This window comes from Zea mays, chromosome 5, assembly GCF_902167145.1.
Source record: "Zea mays cultivar B73 chromosome 5, Zm-B73-REFERENCE-NAM-5.0, whole genome shotgun sequence".
Classification (NCBI taxonomy): Eukaryota; Viridiplantae; Streptophyta; class Magnoliopsida; order Poales; family Poaceae; genus Zea; species Zea mays.
Genome location: NC_050100.1, coordinates 54,747,368 through 54,764,983, shown reverse-complemented (window position 1 = coordinate 54,764,983; position 17,616 = coordinate 54,747,368). Strand labels below are relative to the sequence as shown.

The 17,616-nt window shown below is 53.4% G+C and overlaps 2 protein-coding genes across 3 annotated transcripts; one reads left to right on the top strand and one right to left on the bottom strand.

The window, feature by feature from the left end:
* Positions 1-208: 208 nt before the first annotated feature.
* Positions 209-2,331, top strand: LOC100284864 (alpha-L-fucosidase 2). Its single transcript, NM_001157759.2, has 4 exons — positions 209-583; positions 698-913; positions 1,065-1,490; positions 1,591-2,331. The coding sequence occupies exons 1-4, from the start codon at positions 304-306 to the stop codon at positions 1,833-1,835; spliced, it is 1,167 nt and encodes a 388-aa protein (NP_001151231.2). The 5' UTR covers positions 209-303; the 3' UTR covers positions 1,836-2,331.
* Positions 1,977-11,380, bottom strand: LOC103626365 (uncharacterized protein At2g39910). 2 transcript variants are annotated; one of them, XM_008646771.3, is made up of 7 exons: positions 10,598-11,380; positions 10,308-10,394; positions 9,957-10,147; positions 3,410-3,605; positions 3,177-3,241; positions 2,937-3,038; positions 1,977-2,408 (listed from the first exon to the last, which is right to left on the bottom strand). In XM_008646771.3, exons 1-7 carry the CDS (start codon positions 11,105-11,107, stop codon positions 2,297-2,299), a joined length of 1,263 nt encoding a protein of 420 aa, XP_008644993.1. In that variant the 5' UTR covers positions 11,108-11,380; the 3' UTR covers positions 1,977-2,296. The 2 variants fall into 2 exon arrangements, with proteins under 2 accessions (XP_008644993.1, XP_008644994.1); XM_008646772.3 differs by having other exon boundaries at positions 2,937-3,058; positions 10,598-11,236.
* Between the last annotated feature and the right edge of the window lie 6,236 nt (positions 11,381-17,616).

Genomic DNA, 17,616 nt, shown 5'->3' with positions numbered 1-17,616 from the left:
ACGAAAGGCCGTCTCCACTCTCCATCTACTACGGGCGCGGCCGACCGAGCCTTCTGGGCGTCGAAATCGCCACCCATCCATGCTGTCGTTCTACAACATGCTGTGGCGGATTCCTTCCTGGTGCGCGCGCGCCCAAGCCCGTTCCTCCTCTTCTTGCCCATCCACCCACAACACATGCTTATAAAAAGGCCGTCGTCGTTGCCGCCATGTAACTCACTCATCGTCAGTCAGTCGTCACAGTACTCGATCGAGCGCGATCTGATCTCTTTCCGAGCAATCATCCGTTCTAGCGTAGTAGAGCGCATGGACATGGCCTCGTCCTCTGTATCAGCAGCTCTCCTCCTGGCTGTCTCCCTCGCCGCTCTGCACTTGTGCTGCCGCCATGGGCACGGTGCCGGCGACGCCGCCGGCAACGGCATCACTGCCATCTACAGCCTCGGCGACTCCATCACTGACACCGGGAACCTCGTCAAGGAGGCGCCTCCGGGCATGTTCGAGACCATCAAGCACCTCCCCTACGGCGTCACGTTCGGGTACCCGACCGGGCGGTGCTCCGACGGCCTCCTCATGATCGACTTCCTGGGTACGTGTGCCTGACGTCACTAATTTACAGAGGTCTAAGCGGCAGCCAGTACGCATACGACGCGGTCGGTCGTGATCGTGACATGCATATAAATGCATATGGATGATGATGCAGCTCAGGACCTGGGTCTCCCGTTCCTGAACCCGTACCTGGGCAAGAACAAGAGCTTCGACCACGGCGTCAACTTCGCCGTCGCCGGAGCCACCGCCGTGGACCCGGCCGACCAGTTCAACCTCCCCGCCGTCCCCGTGCCGTTCGCCTCCAAGTCCCTCAAGGTGCAGCTCCGGTGGTTCAAGGACTTCCTCAAGTACACCTTCGGCACCGATGAAGGCAAACACTTTACACTTCCCTTCCTCCTCTCGATCAACCAAAACCGTCTCATCCTCCCTCCATGGATATCGATATCGACGCGCTGCTAGGCAGGCAGCAGGCTCAAACCCTTGCACTGCGTGTGGCTGCGCGCATGCATGCGTGCGTGCAGAGATTCGCAGACGGCTTCAAGCTTCTCTGGTTTTGGTCGGGGAGATCGGCGGGAACGACTACAACTACGCCTTCTTCCAGGCCAAGCCTGTGGCCGAGGTGGAGAAGCTCATCCCAGGGGTCGTGAAGACCATCGTCGGCGCCGCCAAGGAGGTGCTGGACATGGGCGCCACCAGGGTCATCGTCCCGGGCAACTTCCCCATCGGCTGCGTGCCGGGCTACCTGGCCATGAACGCCGCCTCGTCGGAGCCGGCGGACTACGACTCGGCGGGGTGCCTCCGGGAGCTCAACGACTTCGCCGCCAAGCACAACTCGCGGCTCCGGCGCGCCGTCGCCGACCTGCAGGCGTCGTACCCGGGCGCCGCCGTCGCCTACGCCGACTACTTCGACTCCTTCCTCACCCTCCTCCACAACGCCTCCTCGTTCGGTACTCCTTCGTCACTCGATCTCTCACGCATGCGGGACTCGAATCATCCAAGTCCGTGCCGTTTGACGACGACGCGTCTCTCTCTGTGTCTCTGCATCAGGTTTCGACGCCGCGAGCACGCGCAAGGCCTGCTGCGGCGCCGGTGCCGGCGAGTACAACTTCGACTGGCGGCGGATGTGCGGCTTCCCGGGGACGGCGGCGTGCGCTGACCCGTCCACGTACCTGAGCTGGGACGGCATACACATGACGCAGGCGGCGTACAGGGCCATGTCCAGGCTCATCTACCACGGCAAGTACCTGCAGCCACAGATACTGAGCTTCCCGGAGAAAAACGGGCAGACATAAACTCACGTCGTCATCATATATAGAACTTAGTTAGAAAATATACTCGAAACACCGGCTACAAATAAGCTGTCAGTAGTCAGCTGTATCGGTAAGTACATGCGCGCTGTTCAACTAATGCTATCATCAAGCTGTGAGCCACACTGAGTGTGAGCAAAATATACACGTTGCATGCAGTGCAGTCAGCTGCACTGAATCCACGATGAAGTCACACAGAACACAAACGCGTGTACCAGAACGGATGCAGAGGAAGAAGGCTGTCGACAAGGCATGAGTTGTTCATTACCTTGTCCAGCTGCCTCTACAGGTACTAGATTTTTTTTTAAAATGGATCTGCCACAAGAATCAAGGCTGATTTCCTTCAGCAGATGAGAGTGGCAGAATAGGCAGTAGTGAAATATTCAGTGACAGGATAGGCGATGGTGAAATATTTACACTGATAACACATGTAGTTGAACTCAACATCACGGTGAACTGTTTTTTATACAAAGCTTATTGAAAGTGGACAGCAGCATCGTCAAGTCTGGGTCTAGTTCATGTTTCTTCCAAGCTTCCTCAAATTGATGTCCCTTGCAGCTGCATCAGTAAACCCTTTACTGTAAGAAGCAGAGATATACAGAGCAAAAATGGAAGAGCAACCTTTTCCTAGTTCACGTAGCACAACCAATACCCAAGGCAATAGATTACGTCCTCATTAAGATTATCTCCAGCAGCTTACTCATCCCCATATTTAAACTTTACTCTGCGAACAGTACAGTCTATAGTACAAAATAGTATAAAACAGTGTTTTGGATGGCTATATCGATACACGGTCTAAGGGCTCATTCGGTTAGGGGGATTGAGGGAGAAAGAACTTCCATATGTGTGCACAAAATGATGACAAGATAACAAGAATAAATACATAATCAGGCCCCGCACTTAAAATGAAATAATAACCTCTACATTAAGTTCCATTTAAATTAAACAATGCTGAGGTGGATACATTTTCTTCAACCTATCAGATTCCAGATAGATAAATTATGATTGCCACTAAAATAGCTCTTAATGTGCCGCTATGCAAGTGATGTAGAAAACAAGAACTGTTACCAAAGGAGAGTTTCTTACTTCTGAAGCAGTACAAGTATCTCCAGGATATGATCTCGCATGATTTCACGGTTGCTCCTTGTGGCTGATTCTTTATATAATAGAACAAGCTCGTCCACCAGCCTATCCACAAATAAGTGGATCTGAAGTCACTCATTAGTTAACAACGCATTATTCTGCCTTTGGATTAGGAATATTTGATTTGATGCTATAATATACGGAGCACAAGACTCACAACAATGCGAAGATGTATTATAATACCTCAAAGTATAAGGTGACTTCCTGATCCAGGTAAGCTTGATAATGGCATGTATTTGCTTTAAAGTCTGAAAATATTCATGGATAAAATACATATTAAAAAATCCATAATCGATTTTGTTAACAAGAGTACAAATCCTATAAATTGGTGACATTATCTGACAGGAACAACAATGCGAAGATGTATTATAATACTTCTTTTAATGCTAATTAACTATCAGAACATGTTTCCCTACCAGAAGAACTGTCTTATTATCATCAGTGTGCATCCATTGGAAAAACAGTGAGAAAAGGCGGCGAAAATGTGCCAACAGGAAGAGGCCCATAGCATCAAAAACTGGCCCAATAAGGGTCAACCATGCAACACGACGCTCTTTATTTAGTGGCTGCCGTTCCAGGTGGCCCAACATCTCACTAAGCATTCGATCATACCTGGAACCAATGTAAACAGTGAAGTCAAATAAAAGAAAGATGAGGGAGTTCAAGAAATATAAACATATTATGTGGATGTTCATATTGGAGTTGAGCAATATTTTGCAATGCAAGCATGATATAGAATGCAAAATATAAGTCAATAGTCAACTCAATAACTTACTTGTAGGTTGTGTTCTCGACAGTAACCATTAGCATTTTATCTATAGGTTGTTCAGCAATTATTCTGTATCCCACTATAACTACAACAAAATGCTATATACCCCTTAAATATGGAGTACTTTTTGGTCCAAACCATTCAATTCACAAATATTTATTTTTCACAAGCTAAATGTGATACTCCGGCCGCCACTACAGGCGCCGGATAACAGCAGAGGCAACGGATAGACATGCAAATTAGTTGGATAAGGATCTACACATGCAGATTAGTTGGATAAGGATTAGAAGATTAAGGGATAAGATTTGTTAGAGAGAAAAGAGGGATTTGATCTCATTAGATAAGTACTAGAAGGGAGTATAAATAATTGTAAGCACCACCCTATATGGAATTAAGCAGAAACAATTATAGTTTCCAGCTTCCCTCTGGGAGCTGGGAGAAACCCTAGCCGCCACTGTTCATCGCGCTACTGTTCATCAGTGTGTTCTTCCGTTCAGCAGCCCATCTCCCTCTTTCCCTGCGCCCAGCATCCACGGCGCCCAAACACAGCCGTGGGCGTTTCCTCCCTCGCCCAGTCCCCTCACACTCATACAACCTAAGGCCAATCCGTGGTAGGGATCGTATTCCTATCAATCTGGTATCGGCTATGTCCAGCAATCCGTCTGCGCCGCTGCCCTCCTCGCCATCAGCGTCGTCGCTTTATCAGGCGTCGGCGTCGCTGCCATTAGCCGCGGTGCCGTCCACCGGTTATGTGCCGCCAGGCACCTCATCTGTTCCCCTGACCCTAGATTCCCTCGCTGAAGTAGTCCGGGAAATTTCACGGAACATGGCTGTCATGCAGGGAAACATGATCGCGATGCAGGGGAACATCTCCTCCATCCATACCTACATCACCGGCACCCAGAACCCACCGCTGCCTGCCTCCACCACCATGCCACTGTCGCCCAGCCCATCTGCGCCGCCGCCCACCGCATCTCTCCCAACATCCGCCGCTGCCGCATCCTCCATGACCGGGGCTGCGCCTGGCGTACCGCTGCACTTAATGCAGTGGCCCCGATCACCGTCGCAAGTCCCGTCATATGTGCTGCAGTCGCCGATCTACTCTACTCCGGCGACCATCACGTCGTCGGTGGTGCAGTCTGAAGCCCCCCACGCGTCGGCCTCTGGGGGGGTCTTCTACGGAGGCGTCGAGGGAGTCCTCTTCCATGAACCCACGACACAGACAGCCTCCTCCGGGGTCGTCGAGCCCGCTGCTGTCCTGGGCTATAGCCAGGCGGCACAGACTCTCCCTCGCTACTACAAGATCGACTTCCCCACCTATGATGGCAGCGTTGACCCCCTAAATTGGTTGAACCAATGCGAGCAGTTCTTCCGGGGCCAACGCACCCTGGTGACTGACCGCACTTGGCTCGCTTCGTATCACCTGAAGGGCGCTGCGCAGACTTGGTATTACGCCCTGGAGCAAGACGAGGGCATGCCAACGTGGGGACGCTTCAAGGAGGTCTGTACCCTTCGGTTTGGGCCGCCTGTTCGGGGCACCCGCCTGTCCGAACTTGCCCGCCTGCCCTTCACCTCGACGGTACAGGACTACGCCGACCGCTTCAACGCTATGCTCGGCCACACGTGCAAGCTCGACGCGCAGCAGAAGGCCGAACTCTTTGTCGGCAGCCTCCCCGACCACATCCGGGCTGATGTGGCCATCCGAGACCCCCAGGACCTTCAATCAGCGATGTACTTGGCGCGTGCTTTCGAGCAGCGTGCAGCGGCGCAGACCACTCCGCCTCCAGTGCGCGGGTTCCGGCAGTCTCGCCCGGGACTGCCAGCACCGCCGCGTCCGCTGACTGCTCCGCCAACCGCTGCAGCGCAACCAGCAGGTACAGCCGCCCCAGCGCGACCGTTCCGTCGGCTTACGCCGGCCGAGCAGCAGGAACGACGTCGTCAAGGGCTCTGTTTCAATTGTGATGAGCCCTATGTGCGTGTGCACGTGTGTCCCCGCCTCTTCTACTTGGAGAACGACGACTACATCGACGACGAGCCCCAAGAGGAGGGAGCTGACCTACAGATCGCACTCGAGCAGGAGCCACCCTTGCGCGCCGCGGCCATCATTCCGACGGTCTCGCTGCACGCATTGGCAGGTTGCGCACACCAAACGCCATGTTGCTGCCCGTCTCCATCAATGGCCACCGTCTTGTGGCCCTCGTCGACTCCGGCTCCACCACCAACTTCATGTCGGTGGGTCTGATGAGCCGCCTGCAGCTGCCATCCACGCCACACCCCACCATCAAAGTGCAGGTGGCCAACGGTGACAACATACCGTGCCAAGGTATGGCGCGGAGCGTCGACCTGCGGGTGGGCACCGAACAGTTTTCCATCGACTGTATCGGCCTCACCCTCGGCACCTTCGACGTCATTTTGGGCTTCGAGTTCCTGCGGCTGCTGGGGCCGATCCTCTGGGACTGCGACCGCCTGTCCATGTCCTTCACCAAGGGGGGCCGCCGCATCATTTGGTCCGGCCTGGGGGCGCCCGGCGTGGTTCCCCCACAGCCGGCTACGTGCGTGGTGTCCAGCACGCCCACACAGCCGCTCCTCGACGATCTTCTTCGGCAATTTGAGCTGGTCTTCGCCGAGCCGCAAGGGCTGCCACCCGCCCGCCCCTACGACCACCGCATTCATCTTCTTCCGGGGGCGGCACCGGTGGCGATTCGGCCCTACCGTTACCCCCAGCTCCAGAAGGATGAGTTAGAGCGTCAGTGCAGCGCCATGCTCGCCCAAGGGATCATTCGCCCCAGCACATCGCCATTCTCTGCCCCGGTCTTGCTGGTCCGCAAGCCCGACAACTCGTGGCGGTTCTGCATCGACTACAGGGCCCTGAATGCCAAGACATCGAAGGACAAGTTCCCTATTCCGGTGGTCGATGAGTTGCTCGATGAGCTGCATGGCGCCCACTTCTTCACCAAGTTCGACTTGCGCTCGGGCTACCACCAGGTGCGCATGCACCCCGCTGATGTCGAGAAGACGGCGTTCCGGACACACGAGGGACACTATGAGTTCTTGGTCATGCCGTTTGGCCTCTCCAACGCTCCGGCGACCTTTCAAGCCCTCATGAACGACGTCATCCGCCCCTATTTGCGCAAGTCTGTGCTTGTGTTCTTTGATGACATCTTCATCTACAGCAAGACATGGGCGGAACACCTCCAGCACATCAGCATCGTCCTCCACGCCCTGCGCGACCACCAGCTACATCTCAAACGCTCCAAGTGCTCCTTCGGGGCGTGCTCGGTGGCATACCTCGGGCACGTCATCTCCGTCGCGGGGGTGGCCATGGATGCGGCCAAGGTGGAGGCCGTCTCCTCGTGGCCAGCACCGCACTCCGCTCGTGGCCTGCGGGGCTTCTTGGGCCTCGCCGGCTACTACAGAAAGTTCATCCGCGACTTCGGTGTCATCGCGGCACCTCTCACGCGCCTTCTGCGGCGCGATGCCTTCACCTGGGACGACGACACCCAGGTCGCCTTCCAGCAGCTAAAAACAGCCTTGACCACGGGTCCGGTCCTACAGATGCCTGACTTCGAGAAGACCTTCGTCGTGGACTGCGACGCCTCCGGTACGGGCTTCGGCGCCGTCCTTCACCAAGGCGCGGGACCGGTGGCGTTCTTTAGCCGTCCCTTTGCGGCGCGTCACCTTAAGCTTGCCGCTTACGAGCGGGAGCTGATCGGCTTGGTTCAGGCAGTGCGCCATTGGCGGCCCTATCTTTGGGGTCGTCATTTCACCGTCCGCACTGACCACTACAGCTTGAAGTACCTCCTCGACCAGCGACTGTCTACAGTGCCCCAGCACCAGTGGCTGAGCAAGCTCTTCAGCTTCGACTTTGAGGTTGAGTATCGTCCGGGCCGCCTCAATGTCGCCGCGGACGCACTGTCCCGCCGCGACGCCGAGCTACTCCAACCATCCGCAGGGGAGCCGGGGGCAGCAACAGCCCTGGCCCTCTCTGGGCCTTCGTTCGCCTTCCTCGACGACATCCGCCGCGCCACAACGACATCCCCGGACAGTAGCCGCCTGTGCCAGCAGCTCCAGGATGGTACCTTGACCGCCCCATGGCGCCTGAAGGATGGCCTCCTTCTTCACGGCTCGCGCGTCTATGTACCGAACCACGGCGACCTCCGACATCAGGCCATCCTCCTGGCCCACTCGGCGGGGCATGACGGCATTCAGAAAACCCTCCATCGCCTCCGCGCCGAGTTCTACGTTCCTGGCGACCGCACCTTGGTGGCTGATTGGGTGCGGACGTGCACAACGTGCCAGCGGAACAAGACAGAGACCCTGCAGCCGGCGGGGCTGCTGCAGCCCCTCCAGGTGCCGTCCCAGGTGTGGGCTGACATCTCCATGGACTTCATCGAGGGGCTGCCTAAGGTGGGCGGCAAATCGGTCATCCTCACGGTGGTCGATCGCTTCTCCAAGTACGCCCACTTCATTTCGCTCGGCCACCCGTATACGGCGGCATCGGTTGCGCGGGCCTTCTTCGATGGCATCGTCCGGTTACACGGGTTCCCCTCCTCCATCGTCAGCGATCGGGACCCTGTGTTTACCGGACACGTCTGGCGCGACCTCTTCAAGTGCGCCGGCGTCTCCCTCCGCATGAGCACAGCGTTCCATCCACAGACGGATGGCCAGTCCGAGGTTGTCAACAAGGTGATTGCCATGTGCCTTCGTTGTGTGACAGGTGATCGGCCTCGGGCCTGGGTGGACTGGCTCTCTTGGGCGGAGTACTGCTACAACACCTCGTTCCACACCGCCCTCCGTGCCACGCCATTTGAGGTGGTGTACGGACGCCCCCCACCGCCGATCCTGCCATACCAGCCCGGGTCCGCACGGACGGCAGCGGCGGAGGAGTTGCTGCGCGACCGGGACAACATCCTTGCGGAGGTCCGACAGCGCCTCGTTCAGGCGCAACAGCTGTCCAAGCGGTACTACGACGCTGGTCATCGCGACATGGAGCTGGCTGTCGGGGATTGGGTGTGGCTGCGCCTTCTACATCGGCCCGTGCAGTCCCTAGAGCCACGCGCAAAAGGGAAGCTCGGCCCTCGCTACGCCGGATCGTTCCGAGTCCTGGAACGCATCGGCAAGGTGGCATACCGGCTGGAGCTACCAGAGGGAGCCCGCCTGCACGACGTATTTCATGTGGGCCTCCTCAAGCGCCACAAGGGTGAACCGCCAGAGCAGCGTGCGGGGTTACCCCCTGTCCAGGATGGCAGACTACTACCGGCGCCACTGAAGGTGCTGCGTGCTCAACAGCGGCGCGGAACGTGGCACATTTTGGTGCAATGGCAGGGCCTATCTCCGGAGGAAGCTACATGGGAGCCGCTCGATGACTTTCGGGGCCTCTACCCCGACTTCCAGCTCGAGGACGAGCTGTTTGCACATGCGGGGAGAGATGTTATGACCGGCCGCCACTACAGGCGCCGGATAACAGCAGAGGCAACGGATAGACATGCAAATTAGTTGGATAAGGATCTACACATGCAGATTAGTTGGATAAGGATTAGAAGATTAAGGGATAAGATTTGTTAGAGAGAAAAGAGGGATTTGATCTCATTAGATAAGTACTAGAAGGGAGTATAAATAATTGTAAGCACCACCCTATATGGAATTAAGCAGAAACAATTATAGTTTCCAGCTTCCCTCTGGGAGCTGGGAGAAACCCTAGCCGCCACTGTTCATCGCGCTACTGTTCATCAGTGTGTTCTTCCGTTCAGCAGCTCATCTCCCTCTTTCCCTGCGCCCAGCATCCACGGCGCCAAAACACACCCGTGGGCGTTTCCTCCCTCGCCCAGTCCCCTCACACTCATACAACCTAAGGCCAATTCGTGGTAGGGATCGTATTCCTATCAGATACGCAGCTCTCCTGCGTATTCGAGAAAAAAAGTGCCTCATTTAAACATAAGGCAATCAATTTTCCCTGAGCGATCTTCCTCTAATTTTTTGGTGCAAAGTTAAAAGAGATACCATATTGCACAGTTCAGAAACTGAATGAGTGATAACAATATGTATTATCATATAAAAATCTGAATATCCAGAGTCCATTATAAACTCACAGCACAATAGTTTTACCTATTTGGAACATGTAAGCTAGGAATAACAGACTTGATCACAACTGACTACAAGGAAACAAAAAGATTTAAATTAGAGAGAAACTTTACCAGGGGCTACGAGGATTGCTCCGCTGGGTGAATGTCAGCAACATCACAGATACCTCAATAACCTGGTACCATAACTCATCATCTGCAGGAATGTTCTGACAGCACGCATCAAGTATGGCATCTTCATACAAACTTAATTCCGTTGCTTTCACATTCTTCGCTATGTGTACAAAGCTTACCATTCCCTGTACCTGCCAATTATATGGAACAATGTCCATCAATAGGGCCAAATCTTGAACATTAATTAGAAAACAAAATTAAAATGAATGCTACTAAGACAAAGTTAGCATTGGCACTAACACAGTCTATACTACTGTTATCCCCAGTAGAGAAACCAAAACAACACTATACCTTAACTTCTGGTGACCAATGATCTAAGGTTGTCAGGGCACATGGAATGACTAACGAACACAAATCCCCGAGCTTAGGGTAGCTTACCTGAAATACAAAAATAAAAACTGAGGTAAACATCTTTTGCTTATGCTAGTACTACAAGTTTCCAGTGCAAAATGTTCTCATAGGAGTAACATTTTATCCGAAGAGTACCAAATTCTCCTAACATCAGCTTCTTCTGAACTTTATAAGACTTAACCAAACCATTGGAAAGAACAATGCCAAAGTACCGATCACGGAGCGCAAACCTGAGACACCAGCCACCGGAACTGGTGCGCGGCGACTGCTGCGTGCTCCTTGGGCGGCTTCACAGCCCCAATCTCGTCGCTGTCAGCATCGACGCACGAGTCCTTCACCACGGCCTTGAGAGGAGGCACCACCTCCGGTGCCACGGCCACCACCATATCCCCAACGCTGCCCCAACCTCCCGCCGCCGCCAGCTCGTTCACCGCGGCGGCGGCCGCGCCCACGAGGCTCGCCGGGACCCAGTGCAGCGCGGGGTACTCCGGGGAGGCCGCGAGTACGGCAGCGCAGAAGAGGAGGAGGTCCCCAGACTCCTTACCCGCCGGCTCCTGAAGCTGGGGCTGGGGAGGGGAAGGCGAAGGGAGGAGAGAGGCGAGGAGGGACTTGACGGAGGCGGATGCGCCCGCGGGGGGCTCGTACGGCGCCGCGGCGAGGGAGTCGCGGAGCGGCGCCGAGATAACGAGCAGAGAGGCACGCGGGAGCGCCGCAGCGGCGGTGGCGGCGGCGTGAGGCATGGCGGACTCCGGACTGGAGGGTCGTGCCGCCTCGTCGCCGGTTGCCGCGGGCGTGAGTCAAGGCACTGAAGGGGTCGGGCGATCGGTATTTTGTTGATGATGTGAAACTCTACATGCCATTTTTAAAGTTGTTAATTCGGGCAGCTGGGCCGAAATACAACGATATTTTTTTACTTGAACAGTCCCGTAAGTTCTACCTCGCACTATCGGGACCAGGCTAGGCTGTGGGCAACACCGCAGCAGCCTCAAGTAAAGCACGATGGGGTTTGGAGTACAGGGGGCAAACATGTTCTCTACTGCTCTATATAAGAATGTAACGTGAGCGTTTACAATTGTGTCAATACCTCCCTCCCTTACATCCTCCGCGTCTGCGTCTGTGACCCGCAATTCATGCCTCCGCGCGCCACTGTTGGAGGGAAGGCGAAGACGCTACCCTTCGCTTGATGCCTTCGTCGCCTCGCTACGCCAACGAAGACCACGCCCGAGCGAGCCGAGGGCGCCTGTCGGATGAGGACCGGCACGATCGCCCTTCGTCCTCTTCATTACAAGACGAAGGCAAGGCTCCGTCGAAGTCTGCTAGTCCCACGTCCTCATCGCGTCCGGAGGCCCACGTGGGATTCGGCCCACTGTAACGGGCCCCGCGTGGATAAGCATGTTATGGGTCGCGTCTGCAATAGCCTTTTCTGTAATGACGGTATGTAACCTCCCCTTGTGAGAATATTCTGGGGATAGACCGGGTACCCGAGAGCATAAACGTCCTCACCAGAGGACGGCGGTCACTCGGGTGCCTATAAATACCCTCGTACAGTGCCCTTGAGTGGCCAGATTAACAGAGATATTGACATTCCTCGTCAAACTTTGCAAACACTCTCTCCACTCTCCCGTTGGATCAACTTGCCCAAAAAAGGCAAGTACCAACATTTGGCGCCCACCGTTTGTACTACGAACAAACAACCCGCGATGGCACTCAAGCGAGCTAGTTCGAAGGCAGCCCCATCCATCGACGAAGCAGCAAAGGCAGCGCTGCTGGTTGAGAAAAAAAGGCAAGGCCCTCGCGGACAACACCCCCCAAGAAGCCTCCGAAGATGAAGTTGTCAGCAAAAGACAGTGTCAAGAGCACCCCACCCCGAAGGCACCCTACGCACTTGCAGCTCCGGAGGACTACCACAAGTACCACTTCCAGGCTTCGCTCCACCAGAGGGCGAAGACGCAATAGAAGACGGCGAAGTCATCGGCATCTCAGCCGAGGAACAGCTATAGCTGCGGGCCCTGCGCATCAAGAACCACAACCTCCAAAAAGCAGAAAGATATCCTCGAGGCCAAGCGCTAACGTGTCACCGCGCAGGCCAAGGTCCGCAGATGATACGAGACGAGGAGCAGAGAGCTCGGGAGCTCGAGCAAGAAATCGCGCTCATGCAGAGCGAAGGCCAGCATGATCTGCAGCAAGGACCGCCCCTCCAACAGTGCGTCCTAGCCAGAGACCTATTCATACCTCAGTGCGGGCCCTTCGTCCCGTATGTCACAGCTTTCCAAGGGATCAACTACCTTGATGAGCGAAGCCCCTGGCTCCGCAACTCCAAGCGTCACCTTGGCTCGCCAACTTCAGGGCAGGGACCTACCCCAAGTACAACGGCAGCACTGACCCAACACAATACATCATGAGCTACCAAGTCATCGTCGCATCGTCCGGAGGGGATGGCGCCACAATGGCCAAATCTTTTATCATCGCGCCCGAGGGTCCGGCCTTGACCTGGTACACCAGGTTGCCGCCACTATCCATCGACTCCTGGAAAGGACTCCGGGACAAGTTCCTGCTCAACTTCCAAGGGTACCGACCCGATACTGACGCTTTGGCCGAGCTATCACTCTACAAGCAGCAAGAGAAGGAAACCCTTCGGGAGTACTACCGCAAGTTCCTAACTCTCAAGTCACAACTGCCATCGGTCGACGACCACATCGCGATCCACTACGCCATCAGTGGCCTTCGGGCTGGCGTCCTATACAGTCACTGCATCAGGGACCCACCCAAAAACCTCTAAGAGCTATATCAACTTTTCGAGAAGTATGCCAGATCTGAAGAGCTGCATCAACGAAAGGTCGAATCTCAGAGAAAGCCTAAGGACCCTCCGCAGTCTAGCAGAACCTGGACCAGGCCTTTACAGCCAGACTCCGGACGGGACAACTGCAGTCAGCAGCAGGTGCACAACATAGCCAGCCAGCACCTCACCGGCGAGGCCGCTCGCCGTCAGGAATATCCCCCCAGGCCCGCGGTAATGGCACGAGAGGGCGGGGACGGACGCAGCAACCACGCAGATTTTACTGACTGTTTCATGGCGAGGATTGCGCACACCCAACAAGAGATTGCCCAGAAATGAAGGCCACCAGGGACAGGATGTCTCGAGCACAGCCAGCCGACAACCAGAGAGTCGTCGCGCACACATACCACTACCAACAACAACAACCATACAACAACGACCACGTCCAGCATCCACCCAACCACGCATACCAGCACCATCAGGAAGTACAAGTTGTACCACCCCCGCATCCGCCTCCGCATCACCCAAACCCACACCACCAAAATCACCCCCAAGCACCAAAGCAGGAAGACTTCGCCGAGCAGCCATATCGCGGAGTCATCCACATGATCACCGGAGGGTCCAGCGTCGACTTTGAAATTAAGCGACAGAAGAGGGATAATTATCGAAGCGTTAACCATGTCGCTCTCACCAGCCCAGTGGTACAAACAAGGTGGTCACATGTTCCACTAACCTTCGACGCCAGAGATGTCGATCTGCGCAGCACACCTCACGTCGACGCCATGGTGATCAACTGTAGCGTACTAGGCTGGGACCTACACAAAGTCTTGGTTGACAACGGTAGCCAAGCTGACATCATCTTCCTACATGCCTTCGACTGCATGAGTATCAGCCACAGCTTACTCAAGCCTTCGGACAACCCCCTATATGGCTTTGGTGGCAAGGGCACCTTTCCCGTCGGCAAGATAGAACTACCCATGTCATTCGGCGTAGCACCCAATGCACGGAGTGAGCAGGTCACCTTCGACATCGTCGACATGGTTTACCCGTACAACGCTATAATGGGCCGAGGCTCCATCAATAAATTTGAAGCGGCCATTCACAGACTTTACCTCTGCATGAAAATTCCGGGTACGCAAGGCGTGATAACAGTTTATGGTAACCAGCAGACTGCGCGCAATATCGAAAGAGACTTCGATCCAGGCCAACGAAACATACACTGCCTCACAGCACAACACGAAGTCTTCAAAGGGACTGAAAGGGAAATGTGCCTTTGGGCCATTTCTAAGTATTTTGGTGATTAAGTGTCCAACACAAGTGCTTAAGTGTTAAATTATGCCAAGGAATCAAGAAGTGCAAATCAAGATTAAAGGTATGTTTCTAGACTTAGTACATTGTTTTGAAGACTAATGTATTGTGTCTAAGTGCTAGAAACAGGAGAAACAATTATGAAGAAGTTGGCTGTGTACAGCCAAAAAGCTGCTCGGTCTGGGTGCACCGGACAGTGTCCGGTGCGCCAGGCTGGCTCTGGTGAAAAGGCCGCTCTCGAGAAATCGTCGGTGACGAACGGCTAAAATTCACCGGACTGTCCGGTGTGCACCGGACTGTCTGGTGAGCCAACGGTCGGGCGCGCCAACAGTTGGCCGCGCAATCCGCGCGTGACGCGTGGCCAAGCCAACGGTTGGATGGGGGCACCAGACTGTTCGGTGTGCACCGGACAGTGTCCGGTGCGCCAACGACTCCATGACTTCAACGGTCAGCTGCGCCAGAATAGGAAGGAAATTCGCACCGGACTGTCCGGTGCGCCAGGCGACAGAAGGCAAGACTTGCCTTCATGGAATGCTCTCAACGGCTCCTAGCTGCCTTGGGGCTATAAAAGGGACCCCTAGGCGCATGGAGGATGACACCAAGCATTCTCTAAGTATTCCTAAGCACCAAGACTCCAATTCCGCGCATTTGATTCTTTGTGATAGCAACTAGAGCTCCATTTGAGTAGAGAACTCTTCGGGTTGTGTTGTGAGCTCGAGTTGTGACTTGTGTGCGTGTTGTGCTCTGATTTTGTGTCTTGAGTGCGTTGCTCATCCCATCCTTACTTCTGTGCTTCTTTGTGAACATCAAATTGTAAGGGCGAGAGGCTCCAAGTTGTGGAGATTCCTCGCAAGCGGGATATAGTAAACAAAGCAAAACACCATGGTATTCAAGTGGGTCTTTAGACCGCTTGAGAGGGTTGAGTGCAACCCTCGTCCGTTGGGACGCCACAACATGGAGTAGGCAAGTGTTGAACTTGGCCGAACCACAGGATAAACCACTGTCCCTATCTGTGTTGATCTTCTTGTGGTTATTGTGTTTTGCAAGAACTCCTCTCTAGCCACTTAGCTTTACTGGGCTAACTCCTAATCAAGTTTTGTGGATTAAGTTTCAAGTTTTTACAGGATCACCTATTCACCCCCCTCTAGGTGCTCTCAATTGGTATCAGAGACGTTCTCTTCACGTAAGGGACTAATCGCCCGAAGAGATGGATCCTAAGGGCAAGGGGATGGTGGTCAATGATAAGGAGAAGGAGTCCTTCGTCAACGATCCAAAAGATGACAAGCCTACTGACTCGGGCTCGAGCCACAAAAGAAAAGACGGGAAGAAGAAGAAAACAAGGCGTATCAAGGAGATAGTCTACTACGACAGCGACGAATCTTCCTCTTCCCAACAGGACGACGACGACCACGAGAAAAAGAAAACGGTCAATTCAAACTTTTCTTTTGACTATTCTCGTATTCTGCAAAGCTCCAATACTCATTTGCTTTCCATTCCCCTCGGTAAACCTCCTCACTTTGATGGAGAGGACTACGGATTTTGGAGTCACAAAATGCGTAGCCACCTGTTCTCTCTCCATCCAAGTATATGGAAGATAGTAGAAAATGGAATGCAATTTGATAGTAAGGATAGTCCCATGTTTATAAATGAACAAATTCACAAAAATGCACAAGCTACTACTGTCCTTTTAGCATCACTATGCAGGGATGAATATCATAAGGTGAGCGGCTTGGATAACGCCAAGCAGATTTGGGACACCCTCAAGATCTCGCATGAGGGGAACGACGTCACCATGCTCACCAAGATGGAGTTGGTGGAAGGCGAACTAGGAAGGTTCGCGATGATCAGGGGGAGGAGCCAACCCAAACGTACAACAGGCTCAAGACCCTCGTCAACAAAATAAGGAGCTATGGAAGCACGCGATGGACGGACCACGACGTCGTCCGCCTAATGCTAAGGTCCTTCACTGTCCTTGATCCACATCTTGTAAACAATATTCGTGAGAATCCTAGGTACACCAAGATGACGCCCGAGGAAATACTTGGGAAGTTTGTAAGCGGGCGGATGATGATCAAGGAGGCAATATACGTTGATGATGCGTTGAATGGCCCAATCCATGAGCCTCAAGACATTGCTCTCAAGGCAACTAGTAGCACAGAGGCGCTACCTAGCAAAGTGGCACAAATTGAGGCAGCCGGGCTTAACGAGGAAGAAATGGCTCTCATCATCAAGCGTTTCAAGACGGCGCTCAAAAGTCGCAAGGAGCATCCCAACAAAAGCAAGACAAAGATAAAGCGCTCCTGCTTCAAATGTGGTAAGATTGGTCATTTTATCGCTAATTGTCCCGATAATGATAGTGACCAGGAACAAGAGAAGAAGAGGGAAAAGAAGAAGAATTACAAGAAGGCTAAGGGCGAGGCACATCTTGGCAAGGAGTGGGACTCGGCTTGCTCGTCGTCCGACTCCGACAATGAAGGACTCGCTGCCTCGGCCTTCAACAAATCGTCCCTCTTCCCCAACGAGCATCACACATGCCTCATGGCAAAGGAGAAGAAGGTATGTACTCGAAACAATACTACTTATGCTTCTTCAAGTGAAGATGAATCTAGTGATGATGAAATAGACTATGCATATTTATTCAAAGGCCTAGATAGAACTAAAATTGATAAGATCAATGAATTGATTGATGCTTTGAATGAGAAAAATAATCTTTTAGAAAAGCAAGAAGATCTTTTATATGAAGAGCATGATAAATTTGTAAGTGCACAAAATTCTCTTGCTTTAGAAGTTAAAAGAAATGAAATGCTTTCATGTGAGTTGTCTACATGCCATGAATCTATTTCTAGCTTAAAGAGTATCAATGATGACTTGAATGCTAAGTTAGAAATAGCTAATAAATCAACCTCTTGTGTAGAGCATGTAATGGTTTGCAATAGGTGTAAAGATTTTAATGTTGATGCTTGTAGTGAACACCTAGTTTGCATTTCTAAATTAAGTGATGAAGTGGCTAGTCTTAATGCCCAACTTAAGACTAGCAAAAGTGAATTTGATAAACTAAAATTTGCAAGGGATGCCTACACGATTGGTAGACACCCCTCAATTAAGGATGTACTTGGCTTTAAGAGGGAAGCCAAGAACTTAACAAGTCATAAGGCTCCCATCTCC